Source organism: Hyla sarda, chromosome 4, assembly GCF_029499605.1.
Source record: "Hyla sarda isolate aHylSar1 chromosome 4, aHylSar1.hap1, whole genome shotgun sequence".
Lineage (NCBI taxonomy): Eukaryota > Metazoa > Chordata > Amphibia > Anura > Hylidae > Hyla > Hyla sarda.
The window spans coordinates 122,878,767-122,898,809 of NC_079192.1; the positions used below are offsets into that span (position 1 = coordinate 122,878,767).

Genomic DNA, 20,043 nt, shown 5'->3' on the forward strand with positions numbered 1-20,043 from the left:
TAAGGTGACTGCTGGGAGTTGTAGTTTGCAACAGCTGGAGGCACACCGGTCGTGAAACACTGAGTTAGGTAAAAAAAAAAATGGGTTTCACAACCAGTGTGCCTTCAGCTGTTGCAAAACTACAACTCTAAGCAGTCACCGACAGCCAACGGGCATGCTGGGAGTTGTAGTTATGCAACCAGCAGATGCACCACTACAACTCCCAGCATGCACTTTAGCTGTTTGTGCAAGCTGGGAGTTGTAGTTATACAACAGCTGAAGGTACACTTTTCCATAGAAAAAATGTGCCTCCAGCTGTTGCAAAACCATAAGTCCCAGCATGCCCATAAGGGAATGCTGGGAGTTGTGGTGGTCTGCCTCCTGCTGTTGCATAACTACAGCTCCCAGCATGCCCTTTTTGCATGCTGGGAGCTGTTGCTAAGCAACAGCAGGAGGCTGTAACTCACCTCCTGCTGCTGCTCCATCGCAGGACTGTCCCTCGCCGCCGCCGTCGCTCCTGGGGCCCCGATCCCAACATGGAAGCCGGGGATCGGGGTCCCCAGCACCCGGGGTCGTCTTCCCGCACCCGCTCATGCCCTCCGGAAGAGGGGCGGAGCGGGTGCGGGAGTGACACCCGCAGCAGGCGCCCTGATTGGTCGGCCGGTAATCCGGCCGACGAATCAGGGCGATCGTGAGGTGGCACCAGTGCCACCTCACCCCTGCAGGCTCTGGCTGTTCGGGGCCGTCAGAGACGGCCCCGAACAGCCAGTAATTCCGGGTCACTGGAGACCCGATTGACCCGGAATCGCCGCAGATCACTGGACTGAATTGTCCAGCGATCTGCGGCGATCGCCGACATGGGGGGGCATAATGACCCCCCTGGGCGATATGCCGGGATGCCTGCTGAATGATTTCAGCAGGCATCCGGCTCCGGTCCCGAACCGGCTAGCGGTGGGGACCGGAATTCCCACGGGCATATGGATACGCCCTGCGTCCTTAAGGACTCGGAATGCAGGGCGTATCCATACGCCCTGCGTCCTTAAGAGGTTAAGGTAAGACCATCAATATGCAGATACCAGAAAACCCATTTAACTCATGTGGAGTTGTAATAAATGCCCCAGAGTATCCTGGTTGAATGTAAATGCTTTCCTTGCAATGAATGTCCATATAACATGGTTTCCCAATACTGAAAAGATTATGAAAAACTCAACAGCTTATTTTAATTCAAGATTATATTTAATGGAATTTAATTTTCAGGCAAAGGTAGTTAATGGAATCAACAAATTAACTGAATAAGACACATTTAATAATTATAATTTTCTTTTAACAACTAGATAATTCCCTAAAAATTCCCTTAGATAAGTTATTAGGAAACAAAAAAAACAAATTAAAAAAAACATCCACGGGATGGAAAACAGAATTATTTCACTGTTGGCTATATAGGAATATTTCTTGACCTAACAAATATTTGGTGTTTTATATATCAATATATAAAACATTACATACACCTATAAAAATGCTTAAATTAAAAAAACAATGTTACATTTCCTTTTGATTTATTTCCTATGAAGAGCAATGTGGCAGTAGTAGATGGCGATACATTATGATGTACATTATACTGTATAAGCTCTGTATAGATCCTTGTTGTGGCATTCGATTACACTGGAAGCCACAAAGCTGTTCTGTATACATCACATGAAGGGTAAGAGATGTCTGTCAGATCCCAGTAACTTATAATGGTTTTCATCAGGTTCTACGGAGACGTCTGTGACTGGTCAATATTTGCTACATGCAGGACTCGTTTTCTTGGACTAAATGTGTGAACCTTCTGTGGCACAGATGTGAATAAAACCCTTATTCTGGTTCTGAAGAGAGAACTTTGTCTTGCAGTCCCATCAACTATGCAGGTAAATCCATGTTGATAGTTTTATAACTAAGAGATTACTCCATAAGTGAGGCTGAAAATGGTTCTCAGGCCCAAAATGTAGGGGGTGCTGTCACCTGTATAAACTGGCAAAACACAAAATTTCAAATAAATGTGCTATTATATATATCTTCTATAGAAAGCTGCCAGTAACACTTTCTACATCCATAATTTCTTATTGCTGTGGAGTTCAATGAATTCTTACATTAAGCACAAAACAGTCTACTGATATATTTTTGATATATTTGTTGTTTTCCAGTAAATGTCACAATTCTATAATACGTCTATAACAACTTGTATTTAAATAATAATGGAACAGTCCAGAGTCGTGAGATGAAGGGAGGAACAATTACAATTAGAACCAGACAATCTCTGCCTCTTTTATACCAGGTGAGAGAGGTTTGGAACCTTGATATTGATGTCACCAATATTTATGTTTCGTGGCAGTTCCGGTAAGTTCATACTTTTCACTGCAGACACTGCTCGGGCTGGAGCTGCTGAGAATCCAGTCTGTGTCAGAAGATACATGCAAAAAAAGAAAAAAATTGAAAGAAAGTTGGTAAGATCGCTTAAATACAGCAAAAATATCTGCTTAGAAATAACAGTTTATTGGGTCATTTAATGAATCATATTTGTATAATAAATGGTCACTGTTGTTTATCACAGAAAATTAATCTATACATATAAAACTCAATGTGCGTGTGTGTATGTATGTGCGTATGTTCCACAAAAACGTCCAAACGGCTAAAGATATTAACATGAAACTTGGCACACATGTTACTTATATGTCAACAACAAACATAGGATAGGTGATTTAACCCTTACTCACCCACATTTGCCAGGGGCGGGGTTTATGTTTAAAGTCCCATACAAGTCAATGGGAAATATATGTTACTGCATAACTTCCAAACGGCTGGAGATATTTCAATAATACTTGGTCACGTTACTTATATGTCCACTTGAAATATAGGATAGTTAATTTAACCCTTAACTACCCCAATTTGTGAGGGTCTGGGTTTTTGTTTAAAGTCCCATGCAAATCAATGGGGAAATGTGTGTTCCCATATAACTTCCGTACGGATGGAGATATTTCAAAACCTGGTACTCATATTACGGGTCGGGATAGGAGGTCGGGATAGGAGGAGGCCAGGATAGGAGGTCAGGATAGGAGATCGAGATATGAGGACGGGAAAGGAGGTCGGGAAAGGAGGTCGGGATAGGAGGTCGGGATAGGAGGACGGGATAGGAGGACGGGATAGGAGGACGGGATAGGAGGACGGGATAGGAGGACGGGAAAGGAGGACGGGAAAGGAGGACGGGAAAGGAGGACGGGAAAGGAGGACGGGAAAGGAGGACGGGAAAGGAGGTAGAGATAGGAGCTTGAGATTGGAGGTCGGGACAGGAGGTCGGGACAGGAGGTCGGGATATGACAACAATATATGAGGACTGGATATGAAGTCAAAAGCTTCCTCCTTTGTTTATTTTCCTCCCCAACAAGGATTAGGAAGGAAAAAACGGGCAATGCCGGGTACTCAGCTAGTTAATAAATAAAATAACAAAACATTTTAACAATACTTATCAAGATTTAGCCACCAGAAGACAATGTGGAAACAATTTCTTTCTAACATGTGTGGCTCTCAACAATAACACGCTAATATAACAGTAACAAAGGGAATCTATTCTTATGATTTAATAAGATTCTATAATTCAGCAACATGCTCTATAGTCTTTCCTGCCAGGCTCTGCACATAATTTTGTAACTGGCAGAATGGTAAGGCAAGAAAAAAATTAAATAAAAGAGTCATAAAACAAACTGGAACAGGCACAGGAACTCAAAACTCCTTGGTTTTTCTAACTTAATCCAAGTTAAAAATAATAATCAGCATGTTATTGAAAATAATACAGAAAGTCTATTGTACTGCAAAGTAATGTAATAAAAAAAGAGACATGTATTACTCTCCTATCCCCTCCCCTGCAAAAAAAAAAAATAATATTCTGCAGCTTTTTCTAGCACGAAAATACATGCTTAAAGGGGTAATCCGCCGCTCAGCGTTTGGAACAAACTGTTCCGAATGCTGGAGTTGGGAGCTTGTGATGTCATAGCCCCGCCCCACTCATGATGTCACACCCCACACCTCAATGCAAGTCTATGGGAGGGGGTGTGACAGCCGTTACGCCCCCTCCCATAGATTTGCATTGAGGGGGTGGGACGTGATGGCATGAGGGGGCGGGGCAATGACATCACGAGCTCCCGGCGCCAGCTCCAGTGTTAGGAACAGTTTATTCCAAACGCTGAGCAGCTGAGTACCCCTTTAAGTATAAGATACAGTACGTAATGCCAGCTCAAAACTTATATAAGCCAAAATACTGCACAGAATTAAGGCAGAAAAACTGGCTAGAATAACAGGCCCTAGCAGCTCCTACTGGAAACACTCTTGCTATGACTGTTTTTCACAGTGCAATTCACAGTCCAATGAAAGATACCAGCTTCCAGAACTTTTACCTGAAGGACAAGTATCCCTATTCCTGGTGGTACAACAGTCAGTGTAATATGCCAAATATAATATAACATGTACAATACCACTTAAAACATTAATTCACTTCTTTCCAATTTTTTAACAAGATTCCCTTGAGTTGGATAAGGACCACCAAAATGCTTTGAGTCCTATTATTTATATCACTGACTTATGTGTTTTACATCTTATTACCAATAAATATTTGCACCTTTACTGGATTTGTCATGAGAATACATTGATTTACTGGACATCCTTGGTGTAGCATAAGGCTTTTCTGGTCATTGAGGATAGGTGTTACAGTATAACCTCCTCCCCCTCCAATCTGGGGAGTGAACATTGAGCTTCTGTTACAGTGTGCCAGTGACATATTAATTATCCCTCCAGGGCTCTCATTTTGCTCTTTTCTATTTGTGCTATTTTTCTTTAAAAAGGAACAGGTCCCAAATAGGAAATAATGGAATATTTCCAAAAATCTGAAGTATTTGTTCCTTTCAAGTTATTACTTTTTCTGATAGAAATTGACATAAAAAGAAAGAAAAGAGAGTGGATTCCTATAAGGTTTATGAGAGATGAACCATTTAGAGTCCTATACCTTCACTGTCATCTTAGCATACACTGTGTACTGTATTTATTTGCTGCATGTACCTGGTTGCTTAGATAGATCTCTATGCAGCTTTCCAGAAAATATTGGTGCTATCCTCACTCTCATAAGCCTTGGTCCCCAATGGGCTTAATATCTAAATCCCTTATCTTACATACAATAGGATCACAGTAGTGCACCTATATTCCTGTAGTGTTGTTGTATTATTCTATATGTTTCACATCCAAGACCTATTCATCTGGTGAGGAATGCCATTGTGGTACTTGTGGTCGTTTGCAGGCATCCTCCATTGTATGCACTTGTATGCTGGGGATCGCCCATAGCAACGGACTACAAGTGCAGGATCTGCCCCCCAGCATAAATGCACATCCATATTTTAGGTAGCATTAAGGTACACCAGTGAGGCCAGCAACATATCAGCCAACTTGGGTGGGGCTTGTAGTCTGCCTCCCTCCTCCCATTGTATGTGTGCCCAAGTCACATTGGAGGTTACCTGGAAGCAGCATGCGAGTCGACCTAATGCTGCTGTAATTGCCCATTGGCCCCTGGTTTTGTTTATCATACACAGGTAGAAACCTTGGCGTTGGTGTGTGGGCTCAGGTATGTCCTTCATATAAGGATATACTGGTTATTGTCTCAATTTTACATCAGTTTTGAGGATTAGTCAATGTCACTGTTTACATCCACCACAGTAGTGCACCTATATTCCTGTAGTGTTGTTGTATTATTCTATATGTTTCGCATCCACACCTGGTGAGGGATGCCATTGTGGTACTTGTGGTCGTTTGCAGGCATCCTCCATTGTATGCATTTTTATGCTGGGGATCGCCCATAGCAACGGACCACAAGTGCAGGATCTGCCCCCCAGCATAAAGGCACATCCGCATTTGGTGTTGAGCACCTCCTGCCATCTTAGACCACGTCTAAGTAATAGACTTTTTATACAATAGGATCAATTTAATAGGAAAGCCAAATAACTTATCAAAATGTTTTTTTCTTGAGCGTGGAAGGAATTCAGAGTAATTGAGAAATCCCAGGCAAACACTGGAGAACATACAAACCCTATGCAGATGTTGTTTTTATTCTGATCTGAACCAGAATCCTTAAGCTGTAAGACAACAGCCATCACTAACCTCGCCATCACTATGCTGTATTGAGACCATTTATATTTTCTGGAATTTTCGGAATTATTTATAAACAGAAATTATCCAGATACAGAACCTGACAACATTTGAGGGGAGTTCTATAGTGTGAAAATCTATTGTCCATGTCTGTTGTCATGGGAAAGGAGATCTCCTGTTGGCACCTTCCTCTACAAGTCAATGCAGAGATTTGCTATAAAGTATCAGTTCCCCTGGAGGCCTCTTGTTGTCTATGCACTACATGAAAACTCCTTTGATTTCATGCAGTATAACATTTCTCTCCAGAAATCCAAGAAAATGCATTTAATTGAATAAGCAATCAAAAGACTTCTTATAAAGACTTAAAAAGTATACAAAAATAGTAAAAAAAAAACAAAAAAAACTTTTACAAATCTAAAAAAATAATAATCTTCCCATAATACAAAATTAACAACCATCCCCCCCCCCCCAAAAAAAATTTTGTTTTTCTATTTTTCGAATAAAAAACAAACATGCACACATTTGGAATCACCACGTGTGGAAATGTCAGAACAAACAATATATAATGTTATGGTGTAAACTTAAAAACCAAATGCCAGAACTGGGTTGTTTGCTCACATCACACAAAAAATGGAATAAAAAGTGATCAAAAAGCTTGAGCAATGCTAAAATGGTACAGCTAAAAACGGCACATCATGGTGCTAAAAAAATTGCCCCTTATAGATAAAAAAAAAAGTTATAGGAGTCAGATAATAGCAATTTTATGTATTTATTTATTTACATGGAAACTATAGAAAAAGCCCTCTGTCGATTACAAAAATAAAGATGTCATGGCTGCTAAAAGGAGAGAAGGAAAAAAAAAATTAAAGAGCAAAACTCAAAAATCATTAAAGGGATATTCCAGGCAAAAACTTTTTTTTATATATCAACTGGCTCCGGAAAGTTAAACTGATTTGTAAATGACTTCTATTAAAAAATCTTAATCCTTCCAATAGTTATTAGCTTCTGAAGTTTTCTGTCTAACTGCTCAATGATGATGTCACGGGAGCTGTGCATGATGGGAAAATATCCCCATAGGAGCTGGACAGCTCCCAGGACGTGAGTCATCAGAAAGCAGTTAGACAGAAAACAACAACTCAACTTCAGAAGCTAATAACTATTGGAAGGATTAAGATTTTTTAATAGAAGTAATTTACAAATTTGTTTAACTTTCCAGAGCCAGTTGATATATATAAAAAAAGTTTTTGCCTGGAATACCCCTTTGATGGGTTAAAGCATGCCAACTTGTCAATACAGGCTGATAAGGCAAGGTCCGGGGATTAACATGTTACCTTTCATGTATGTGTCCTGTACACTATTTAATGCTGATTTCTAAATATGCAGCGTAACACCCTCAGGCACTGAACCCCCCTCATTTGAATATTTACAAAACAGCTTTTGATAAATGAACTGCGCACAGGACACACGTTAATTATCGTACAGTGCCCTATTAGCCAATATCAGCAGGTAAGTGTGTGCTTACCTGCTGGTAGTCTCCCCTAAGGGTAGGCTCCCATGTAGTGTATACGCTGCATATCTGACACTGCGTATTTAAGTGCTAGCAAAATCTATGGGTGTTCATTATTACTCCCATAGACTTTGCTATGCAAATATGCAGCGTGTGACCCTAACCTAATATACAAAAATAATGATATAATAAATCTGTTCAAAATTGAAGAAGTGATTGTTTAAATGCAAATTTAGGTAATAAATTAGTGCTGGACACTGCATTAAAATGTTCTGTAGAAATAACCCTTTATTAAATAAAGGCATTCATAAAGATTACATGAGTACAGATTGTGATGACGCAGGATCAAAAAAGGAAGCAGCTTTATCTGTAAAGTCCATTATGATAACAGGCAGTCATAAAGTCCGGATAAAGACAGCATGTTATGTTCACCTGGAGGTAATGTGTATGTCATGGACTTTTCTTGGTATCTCTTTCTCAGTGCCACTCTTACCCATAGGCTATATTATAAACCAACATGTAACCTTTGACCTGTCTCTAGGACATACCAAAAGTTAAATTTAGATTACTCACCTCAGATTTCTCCAGTTTGTTCTGAGCTTCTACTTGGGCTACAACTTCATTCATATTTGTCTCCAGAACCATCCCACCCATGACCATTTCATGCAGTATGTAATGTACCTGCAGGCAGAGCAGAGAATAATCACGGCTACTGGCTCACATTGTACTTTTACTATTTCTATAATGAAATGGTATATGATATATTTTCCACAAATGAGACAAATAGCATAGTTCTTTTATTATACATTTTATTAGACAGTTTTATTAGAACTTATTTTTTAAGCTAAAAAAAAAAAAGTAACATCTGTAAAATAATCGTGTACATGCAGAAATGGTCTGATCAGTCACTAGTAAATTAAGTGCAGTCCAATGAACTCAATGGGCCTGGCTTGGGTACACTGCTGTACAAGTCTCTTGGTATGCCAGTGTATACCTGGCCCATGATGGACTTTTATGTGTGAACATAGCCCAATACCTATTTTCATTATCATTATTAGTTATTGTTTACCTTTTGATGTTATTCTACAGATCAGCAACTATCACTGTCAATCAATAGGACAAGATATATCTATATATAAACAGGCACATAAACATTGTCTAATCATAAGACAACAGGTAACAACAGGTCAGCATATCATCTAAATTCTAAAAACATAATCATATAACTTTGTGGAGATTGATAGTAACTTATCTTAAGATACAAATAATATCTGTAAATGAAAAACAGATTTTTTTTCTCCATAGTAATAGACACACACAAATGCTAAACAAATCTATATATTTATTATATACAATTGTCCCCAAATCAACACACAAATAAAATAAATAATTAATGCTATAAAAGAATTAGAAAATGTGTTACCAATACAATAAGGGCTGAGACTAGTTGAGGTATACAACACATTTTCAGAATGGAATGATGCAACTAAAGCACATTAGACAAACCTGACGTGTGGGATGAACCCATTGTGGTATTAGCACCATATGGTGGTTGACTCGTCAGCAAATTTGTAAAATCTCCATATTCAAGGTAACTTGCTGTAGATCTTACCTGAGATAATCTCCAGATAAAATCTAAATCAAATCCATATGAACACACTTCATTGGAGAATAAAACCAATAAATATGTAAAACACATGGCATTTCTACAAGTTTGAGGATCGGTCAACCAATGTATGGCGCTTACACTACAACATTACAAACTGTAGTAAAAGCAAACCGGGTGGAGAACATGCCCCACTGTGAATAAGTCAGACTCCTCTGGCAGCGCCTTATCTCCCCTAAACAAAACAATTGGACAGCTGAAATTCAATATGCCTGATCCCGCTCTGCCTCAACATGTGACATTAGGGGGAGAGTCTGAGACAACTATATAGATCCGGCAAGTCCCACCAAAATAGTGATTCTATCCTCTAACCAATATAGAGAAATGTGTCGACCTCTTAAAAGATAGAGAAGGTTGTACTATTCTTTCATCTGATCCAACTGAGCAGCACTTGGCTGAACTTGAGAGTATTTTGGTAGATGCCCTTGACAAAAGATTAATAGATAGAGACAAATTCAGCATCTTGCTACCAAAAAAAAACCCAGGTAGCAACATTTTACGCACAACCAAAAATGCATAAGGGGCTGAGTCCCCTTAAAGGGGTACTCTACTGGAAAACATTTTTTTTTCCAATCAACTGTTGCCAGAAAGTTAAACAGATTTGTAAATTACTTCAATTAAAAAATCTTAACCTTTCCAGTACTTATTAGCTGCTATATGTTGCACAGAAAGTTCTTCCCTTTTTGAATTTCCTTTCTGTCTGACCACAGTGCTCTCTGCTGACACCTCTGTCCATTTTAGGAACTGTCCAGAGTAGAAGCAAATCCCCATAGCAAACCTATCCTGCTCTGGACAGTAACTGACATGGACAGAGGTGTCAGCAGAGAGAACTGTCATCAGGCAGAAAGGAAATTCTGGCATTTTTTGCATTTGAGTGGAAATTGCATTTCTGGCCCCTTTGGATTTTTTTTTTTGGTACCCAAAATTTGTTGGGTACCAAAAAAACAAAAAAAAAAAAAAACATGCAGTGATGGAAAATAAATTATTTTACGAAAATGTATTCTATATAACGACATTTTTATAACTTTTTAATAAAGTCTGTGTGGTTCACTTTTTCCCTCTCTATTTTTTACATTTTTTAGGTAGTACTACTACTCCCAGCATGGACCAGACTGTTCCATGATGGGAGTAGTAGTACCTGTACTAATAGACATATCGCCCGGGTGTTAGTCTTGACACCCGATGCGATCATCCATAAAATTGCAGAGATGCGGAACTGCTCTATACAGCACTCTCATCTCTGCTCTGTACTCCGGCCAGTGATGTGAATAGAACATCACTCATTCATATTTTGCGCACAGAGTGGGGATTGGACGGATGGTTGCAGCCAATCACAGCTCTCAGCTGGAGATATGAGCGAGTGATGTGCAGACATGCGAGCGCTGTATAGAGCCGCTCCACATCTCTGCAATAGATAGGACAATCGCATCGGGTGTCAGGAGAGATACCTGCTGTGATATGTTCTTAACTGCAGGTACTACTACTCCCAACATGGAGCACACTCTGCTCCATGCTGGGAGCTGTAGTACCTGCATTAATAGACAGATCGCAGCGAGTTTAACTTCTGACACCTGTTGCGATCTATTAATGCAGATACTACAGCTCCCAGCATTGAGCAGAGTGTGCTCCATGTTGGGAGTAGTAGTACCTGCAGTTAAGGAAAGATCACAGCGGATGTCACTCCTGACACCCACTGCGATGCTCCTGTATAATGTATAGATGTGGCCGGCCGCTCTACTATGGTCCCCTGCACTGACGTATTATATATACATATATATATTACATATTTATATTTCCCACAGAGAGCTGTGATTGGCTGGAACCATCTGGCCAACCACAGCTCTCTGCGGGAAATACAAATAGATATATATATATATATATATACACACACACACACACACACATACACGTCAGTGCAGGGGATCATAGGATCGCAACGGACCCAGGGCGATCTGTCAATTAGTACAGGAACTACTACTCCCAACATGGAAAAGTGTGTTCCATGCTGGGAGTAGTAGTACTACCTAAAAAAATGTGGGGGGGGGGGAAAGTGAAAAACACACACACACACACACACTACATTTTTATTGTCGGCTACATTTTTAGTGCCCTGCCCGCACACATAAATTGATCCCTGTTTTAAAAATTACTAAAAATTTTGTTAGAAAAAAGATTTTCATTAGATATCATTTTTTCCGGGGAATGTTATTGTGGTTGAGGCCACCCTGATAAGGAGGTGGGTCCTTTAAAAGTCAGGGTAAGAGGATTGGGGAGTAAGATTTAGGGGGCACCACTGTCTCCGGCTTTAATTTAATTCTTCTTTTAATCTTTCTCCTCACTAATGCAACTATGAGGTGTCAATATCTAAACTGATGAAGCGATCATGAGTGTGACAGGGCCGATAAATCCCCCTCCCCTCTTATAATAGTAGCATAAGTAATATTAAAAAATTGGTCTGATATATATTGCAGCAATTAGGGAAAGAGGTAACTTACTATGGATATCAATAGGTCTGCTATATAATATAGGTGTCATAGGTCTGCTATAGAATATATGTGCTATATACACCAAATTGTGGCATTCATACTCGAGCCACACAATCTAGTTATCCCTTTAAGCTGATCACTATTGTTACTCTATATATCCATTACCGCAGGTCTGTTATGGTCTGCTGCTACCGCGAATATCATCGATGCCATCCAGCCATGCATTGATACCTAAGTAATCCTACCCTGCAAGGTTATCCTTATTATGGTTGAATATCACTCCCTTTACTATAACTGTAATCGTCTGTTTACTTTAGTAGATCATGTGACGCATACGTGATCACGTGACTCTCTTGTAAACAGATAGCAGGAGCGTAATTACTGAATGAAAATGGGGCAGTTCATGTGACAACTCACATGATGCTGATGACATCATAAGGGAGCGTCACTAAAAAGCCCCGGCAATACACTCTAATAGTAAACCAGAAGTATCAACGTAAATTTACCACTAACATAAAGTAGAATATGTTACTAAAAAACTCTCTCGAAATCAAATTTATAAGTAAAAGCATCCCAGAGTTATTAATGCATAAGTGGTCAGATGTGTAAAAAATGCTCCCGTCCTTAGGGTTATAATGGGCTCCGTCCCCACGGGGTTAAAATATGTGCATACTTTCATCATTCCTTTAGTCCAAAAAGGCCAAAATGTATTTTTTATACCAAATTATTGTCCACTTTTTTATATTATTGTCTACTATTTCTTTTTCAATAAAAAATTTTTATGTTGTATTAGCCTAGAAGTGTCAGTTATCATTTTCAATTGAACTGTCTAGTGTAAGGAAGTGTTGCATGCTTTGTATGCTCTACTTATTGGGGAGGGTCCCTACCTTTTTTCCCTTTTATCTAACAGAACAGATTTGCGCTAAAAAAAAACCTTGCAACAAGGAAGGAAGAATCCAGCTCAGTCCCAGATCAGCGATGAAGGTAGACTTTATTTGAACACAGGTAAAGGTAGGGGATGTGATGCGTTTTGGCCAGGTGCTGGCCTTAATCATACACACTATGTATGAGTAAGGCCAACACCTGGCCGAAACAAGTCACATCCCGCTACTTGTACCTGTGTTCCATGTAGCTGTGTTCTAATAAAGTCTACCTTCACCGCTGATCAGGGACTGAGCTGGATTCTTCCTTCCTTGTTGCAATTCATTATTCAGTAGAGTCCACTCTGCTCCGTGCTCGGCAACAGGCATTGGGGATGAGCTGATTGAGCTTTGCTACTTTTATGCTAAAAACATTGCATGGTTTTCTAAGCATGGCATTTAGCCAGTTAACCAATGTATTGGAAATGCAAACACTGTATCTTTCCTGTTTCATGTCAATTACTGCATATAAGTGGCTATAATAATGTAATACATGGCCCTGCACAAACATCAGTAATCTCTTTCTGACAGGAGCATCAAAAATATCCACAGTCATATTTAGCCATTGTATTCAAGTGCCAAAGCCTAATGAAAGAAGAAGTGGTGCATAGGGAGAATCATGTACATAGGCTTTGTCGCAGGCTGTAAAGTCCAAGTCAGAGGAAAGAACAATGCTTCCGATCTAATCCTCTGGCAATGGAACTGAATCAATACACACAACAGCATTAGGATAAAGATTGTAATAACAATCATAAAACTGATAAATGTTTTTTATTTAGTAGGGTATGTTCACATGGCTGAAAATCTGCACCTCAATCCACATTACAAAAAAATAATAATAATTTATATATATTATATATATATATATATATATATATATATATATATATATATATATATATATACACACACACACACACACACACACACACACAAGCCTTTGCCTGCGGCTTCGCTCGCGTTAAATTTGGGGTAACATAGATCTACTTTTTACTATCCTATAGTAATGAGGCCACACCGGGTAAAGTCTACGGGCATCCAAACAACCCGAATTCTAACAAACATTACATCTGCTGTGGAATTGAAGATCGACATCCTTTAGAGGAACCTGCATTGCACGATTCTCCTTTCTAGCTGCAAGAATTATTTACCACAATGTTAGTTTTTTGTTAGTTCTCTGATTCTTGAAGTCATCCAACATTTCAGAATACTTATGCAGCCAAAATATTTATAGTACCTCTTTGTATACTACATTCGAGGTTGTGCCCTCAGGTGCTAATATGACCAGGCTGTTAGGTGAACTAACTCTTGAGCAGGCCATATAAAACTGGCCATGCAAGAAGCAGTCCCTAAGATTAATTCCTGCAGTTTTCAGTGATTGACCCTATGACTTATTAATCATCATTGCAAAACAGACCTTAAGAGGAACCTGCAGCCTTTTGAACTCGAATGGATAATCCAACGGTATAAGTGGTATTCATAGTATAAACACAGATTCACCTCGAGTACAGCCAGTAAATATAGTGGCCTCTTCCACGTTTTTATGTAAGGCTTTCACACGTAACCTGGTCCCATTGCACAACTTGGGCGGATTGAGATTTCGCAGGAGCATTACTGGAGCACCCACTTTGAGGATAAGTGTGTGGGACGGCATACCAAGTGGGTTTAGAGAATGTAGAAACTCCACAGGATAGTATACAGCATCATCAGTATCGACTACAGTGTCCACAGACTTGTACTGGTATTCTGCACCTTCGAACGACTTCAACAAAGTGTCATTGTTCAGAGAAGCCTGATATTTTTTAAGTGTCAAAACCGCACGTTCGCACAGCCACTCCATCGATTTACTGTGTAGATTTTGGACATCCAGGTATATATTCGGTCTATGAGATTGTCAGCAGCTGACACAACTGTAGCAAGGTCCGACGGGATCGCAATCTTGCCTTCTGATTCCGGATATTCTCAATTTCCTATTTTAAAAGGAGAAGATCAGATTGCCCAGCACAAACATCGCCGTTCAAATGCACCCCCATGTTTTTGTTAAGGTACAGTTTTTTTTTAATAAGGGCCAAAGATTTGATGCTTTAATGCAAGCCTCAACTTCGTCAGCTTGAGATCCTCTCGGCACTACCAGCAGAGTCTGACTGAAGTCTCCAGCTAATAATATGGTTACGCCCCCCCATCATGTCATCATTTCCTCTGATGCCCTTTAAAGTTCTGTTAAGTGCTTCGAAACCACCTTTATGTGTCATTGTGCTTTCTTCCCAAACTATAAGTTTACGATCGCGTAAAATGTACTTGGCCCGCATTACTCTGCTTTGATATGTTACAAAGTGGCATTTCAGCATGGGTGAGATTTAGCGGTAGCTTGAAGGCAGCGTGAGCGGTTTTCCCTCCATCCAACAGTGTTGCTACTATCCCTGTCGATGCGACAACTAGGGCAATGCCACGGTTACTCCTTACTTTAGCAAACAGCAAATTAATAAGGAAAAGTCTTACCGATGCCTGCCAGGAGCATTTCAAGAAAAATATTTGCCCAATTCCTTCCTCGATACTGCCAAGGATCTGCTGGTAAACGTAAAGATGTTCACTTATATGTCGCTTTTCATTATTCGACACTACCTCAGACAGGGTGCAAGAAACATAATTGGTCTCCCTCAGATATTTGCGATTATACAAATTTGTCACAGATCTTTTTGGTTGAGGTAACCCATATTGTGTCAAATCTTGTCCCGCTTGAGCTAACACTGCATCTTTGATTAGTATCAAGCATCTATTGTAGATCTGGTCTATAAGCAGCTGCGCACCACCTTGCAACTCTCTCTCCAGTTGTCGTTTGATGTCCTCTAAGAGACTGTCTTTGTATTTCTCCCAAAGACTTAAAGGATCAGAGAGCTGGCAAAAAAACGAACAGTATTATCAACAGCTCTCGGAACTTGAAAGGAGCCTCACACAATGCAGCTTCCTCTAAAGTTGTATCCCAATGTTTGTCATCTTCCAGCAATCCTAGGGCCTTACACGCAGACTGAAATGTTGGATGGAGGACACCATTCACAGTCTTCAAGTCCTCAAAGGATGTAGGCCCTCTAAGCTCATGGAGCAGCAAATGCAAGTGGTAGCACTCAGTATTGTTGGGATGAATCGTGTAGACTCTACCCAGAGCATGCTCTTTTTTTACTCTGGGCCAACCCTCTATGACTTTCCCCCTTTTCCTCCTAGAAACTTTCTGTTATTAAATACAAAGTAAGAAGGGACTTCAGAGTACAGCAGCGTTTTTTGCAAAATTATCCGTTTTACAGATTTAAACAAAAAAGCTAGCAGTGTTGTCTGAGGTGGATTGTTCACTTTGTCGGACAGGTTAGTGGAGGTAAAGTAAACACGTTGACCGTTTTCAAGATGAACAGCGAGATATATGATAGGAGGGAATCTTTCATGTATAGGAAAGCTTAAGATCCTCCAAACTGCTTCAGAACTTCTTATATATCGGCCAGTTTCATAGATGTTCACCTCATCTTTCTCATTCTCCAGAGCAAACGCTGCTTGATCACTACTCTTATTTACGTACTTGCAAATATATTTAATAGATTTAACAAAGTTGCAGTACTCTACATAGATATGAGCATTGAAAGTACGTAACAGAATAGGACTGTAAGGCACTCCCCAGCTCAATATCCTTAAAGGGGTATTCCAGGCCAAAACTTTTTTTTATATATCAACTGGCTCTGGAAAGTTAAACAGATTTGCAAATTACTTCTATTAAAAAATCTTAATCCTTCCAATAGTTATTAGCTTCTGAAGTTGAGTTGTTTTCTGTCTAACTGCTCTCTGATGACTCACATCCCGGGAGCTGTGCAGTTCCTATGGGGATATTCTCCCATCATGCACAGCTCCCGGGACGTGACATCATCATTGAGCAGTTAGACAGAAAACTTCAGAAGCTAATAACTATTGGAAGGATTAAGATTTTTTAATAGAAGTAATTTACAAATCTGTTTAACTTTCCGGAGCCAGTTGATATATATATATATAAAAAAAAAGGTTTTGCCTGGAATACCCCTTTAATTTTTATTGTGTGACCCCCGTCATCAGGTGATCTTCTCCTATATTGCAGTTATCCATCGTATCCTGTTTGGGTGTCCTTAAAAAGTGGTTGTGGATATTTCTTACTGCAGCTTTTATCTTTCATACAGGGAGATTTGTAGTTTAAGCTACCACAAGGGCCTTGCTCAGGGTTAGGTATTTCTGCACAGATTACATTGTGGATTTTGTCTGGGGTAATACGTTGCTCTAACCATAACAAGATGTGAACGTGAGGAAGACCTTGTTTTTGACACTCCACTGATTATATAAAGCAACGCATTTCCTCAAACAGACAGCCTTTATTTATAAGAGCCATCATCTTTTTCACCTTTAGGTAGAATACCCTGGCTATGATGTCATGTTGATTGTGTGGCTTTTGGCCAGGTGAAAGTACATTTGTAATGTCTTGCCAACGGGGATTACACATAAATGTGATAAAGAGGTCAGGGCGGACATATTGACGCCCTTACGTCATAGCGTCTTGAGTACGCTCATGCATAAAAGATGGAAGCACCACCTTTTAAACCAGCTGCTCACCATCAACATCTTGTCTCCCTATAGCATCCCTTAAGTGTATGTAGCTGTCAGCTCTTAGTAGCGCCTGGTTGTTCCTGATGTAGGCCAACCTTTCCAATTTTATTTTGGCGTACATATCAACCAAGAACTGACTAAACAGAGAACGGAAATACACCAGGTGATTATCTTCGCCATGTCTAATCATGATATGAAAAGAATAAAACTCGCTACGGAAACTGTCTTTGTGAGTATTGTTTTGGTCTCGGGATCACGTTGAGGTAACGAAATGGAGTATCCCTCTTCCCCACGACTAAATAAAAGCGGATACTTTAGGGCATCGTACGAACGGTGGATCTTGCTAATGCGCTGCAATATGCTATTGTGGCTCTCAAGGACAATGTCACATTTCTCGAATTGTTGGCCAACTATTTCTAAGGCCACTTAGTTTGATGTCAGAGGATTGAAACGCCCTCTGTGGCCTTCTTGTGGCTTCTTCTCTGCATTGATGTCTACTTTGTGTCAGAAGTCTCAGGCACTTTGTCTAGGGCGACTTTCAAAGTCTTTTATATAAGAATTGCACATATGTAGCATTGCCTGTAGTTGCCTGACTAAGCCAGGTTTTTACATAAGTTACTGCACCTGAATTGTACTTCTCTATCGTCCTCGCCAACAAAATATATTTGTAATAATTGTGGTTCCTGTTGAGGTGCTGGCAGCAAACTCCCAACCAAGTGGTATACCTGACCATGAACTTTAAAAGTTGGCATAAAACCGTCCTTGATTTGTTTAGCTCTGAAAGATGTCATTTGAAAACAACTATTGTATTTACGAATACTGTTCATAAAGTGGTCATATTCTGGATGTAAATCCATAATCAAACTGTAGAGAGGCTCCGGTAACTGTTCATAGGGTGGAAGCTGCACCTTACCAGCGCTACAGCACATGCCGGGTGCCTCCTCCTTCCACTTGAGAGCATTACACCACCGTGGCACCCAAGAACACCATGCTGTCGCTTTCATACTCTATATTAATGTCATATGCCATACCAGAGAGCTTTGGTTTTCCAGGAACGTCCCTTCCTTTCTGCTCGTATTCCAGGATTATTTTGCTCATATCGAGACTGCGACTTCCTATGTACTTCAGGGTGAGCTTGTTGGTACCTAGCCACTGCTTTTCTGCTCATCACAGCATTATTTTTTTGATTCTTGGACACAGCAGACTGTGGTAAACTTCAAAGATGTATGAAAAAAGTTGTCCAGCAGCTTCCAGCTCACATAAACTACCATAAGTAAAAGAGCGTGACATGTCACTGAAGTACTCTGCGGCACTAAAGTAATTGTCTCCGTTACTTTCGTGGGACATAATAGAAAACTTTTCCCAGTTAGCTACTACATGGCTAACGATTTGCTCGCAAACCTCCCTGGCCATCACTTGTGTGTCATACAATATACAAGAAATGGCCTGAAACAAACAGGCTCCATCTCCAATTACAGGAATAATGTTGTGGGGCACCATAGTCCCATCTATTTTCAACAATTCTACGTTCATTGTGATAAATACCAAACTAAAAAGGTAAATTATAGTCAGAATAAAGAAACAAAAAGGGGGAACCCGCCTTCTCCAGCTGCTTATATACTGTCCGGGTGCAGTGCATGCATGTCTCATTTATAATGAGGTGGCTCGCCTTCTCGCGCTGCTTATGTACTGTCCGGATGCAACGCGTGCAAATTTTTTCGTGTTTTGATTGATTTTTCTGAGGATTATTATTATGTAAATACAGATACAGACAGATGTTGTTTTATCTAAGAGTAATGGTGCAAATTTTCAAATTAAAAAATCAACCTAATCTTAATTCATACAAACTTTGAACCCCCGTTTCACCCCTTCAGGGGTGGAATTTTTGAAAACGTTAAAACACGTGTTTCTTTATCTCTAATTGTTAGGCTAAAAAAAAAAAAAAGTTTAATGCTTCTAGCTTCAAAAATGACAGACTTCCATACAAACTTTCAACCCCTTTTTCACCCCCTTAAGGGTTGAGTTTCAAAAAATCCTCTTATTCCTCGTCTACGTCTTAAAAACAACACCTGTGAAAAAATTCAGCTTTCTAGGTCCAAGGGTTTAGGCTGGACGTTGATGAGTCAGTGAGTCAGGCCCTCTCTTTTTATATATATATAGATATTTTGAGACTTTTACATGGTATGTCAACATTGACTGTCTGCACTGTAATCCACATCCAAAACTATGAAATTAGAGATCAAAATCTGTAGATTTCACATTCTTGTGATCAATGATGAACAGGGGTGGATCATCCTCACAGAACACAGTATCTTCTGCCACCAGGGTCAGTTCTCACACACTGCTCTGTCCACAAGCCAATACAACAAATAGATGAAAACTACAACAGTTAGTACAGGCTGCTAACATACATTTCCACAACATATTCTAAATATCAGTAGTGTTTTACTAAAATTCTTGCACTGTACTGTATCCAGCCATGTGTGAATGTGACCTTAGGTTCCCCCTAGATAAACAGAATTTTGTAACTCATTAAAAGCATTTCCTCTATAAAAGGCGGGGTCCCCAGTTTAGTAGGAACCCAATAGTAATAGGTTCTTTAAAGGGAAAACTCAGAAAACTGCAGCAAAACTGCAACAGTACCTCAACAAAATGACAATGTGTAAGTACAGCCTTAGGATAACTTCATACTAGCTTATTGCCTATAGGACC

The 20,043-nt window shown here is 39.8% G+C and overlaps 1 protein-coding gene across 1 annotated transcript in view; it reads right to left on the reverse strand.

The window, feature by feature from the left end:
* Window positions 1-1,202: 1,202 nt before the first annotated feature.
* The window catches only part of AP3S2 (adaptor related protein complex 3 subunit sigma 2), a 58,415-nt gene continuing 39,574 nt past the window's right edge, over window positions 1,203-20,043 (reverse strand). Inside the window, exons 5-6 of the mRNA XM_056572009.1 lie at window positions 8,222-8,329; window positions 1,203-2,413 (exon numbers count right to left, since the gene is read on the reverse strand). Coding sequence (XP_056427984.1) covers window positions 2,285-2,413; window positions 8,222-8,329 — 237 coding nt within the window. The 3' untranslated portion in view covers window positions 1,203-2,284. The remainder of the gene's footprint in view (window positions 2,414-8,221; window positions 8,330-20,043) is intronic.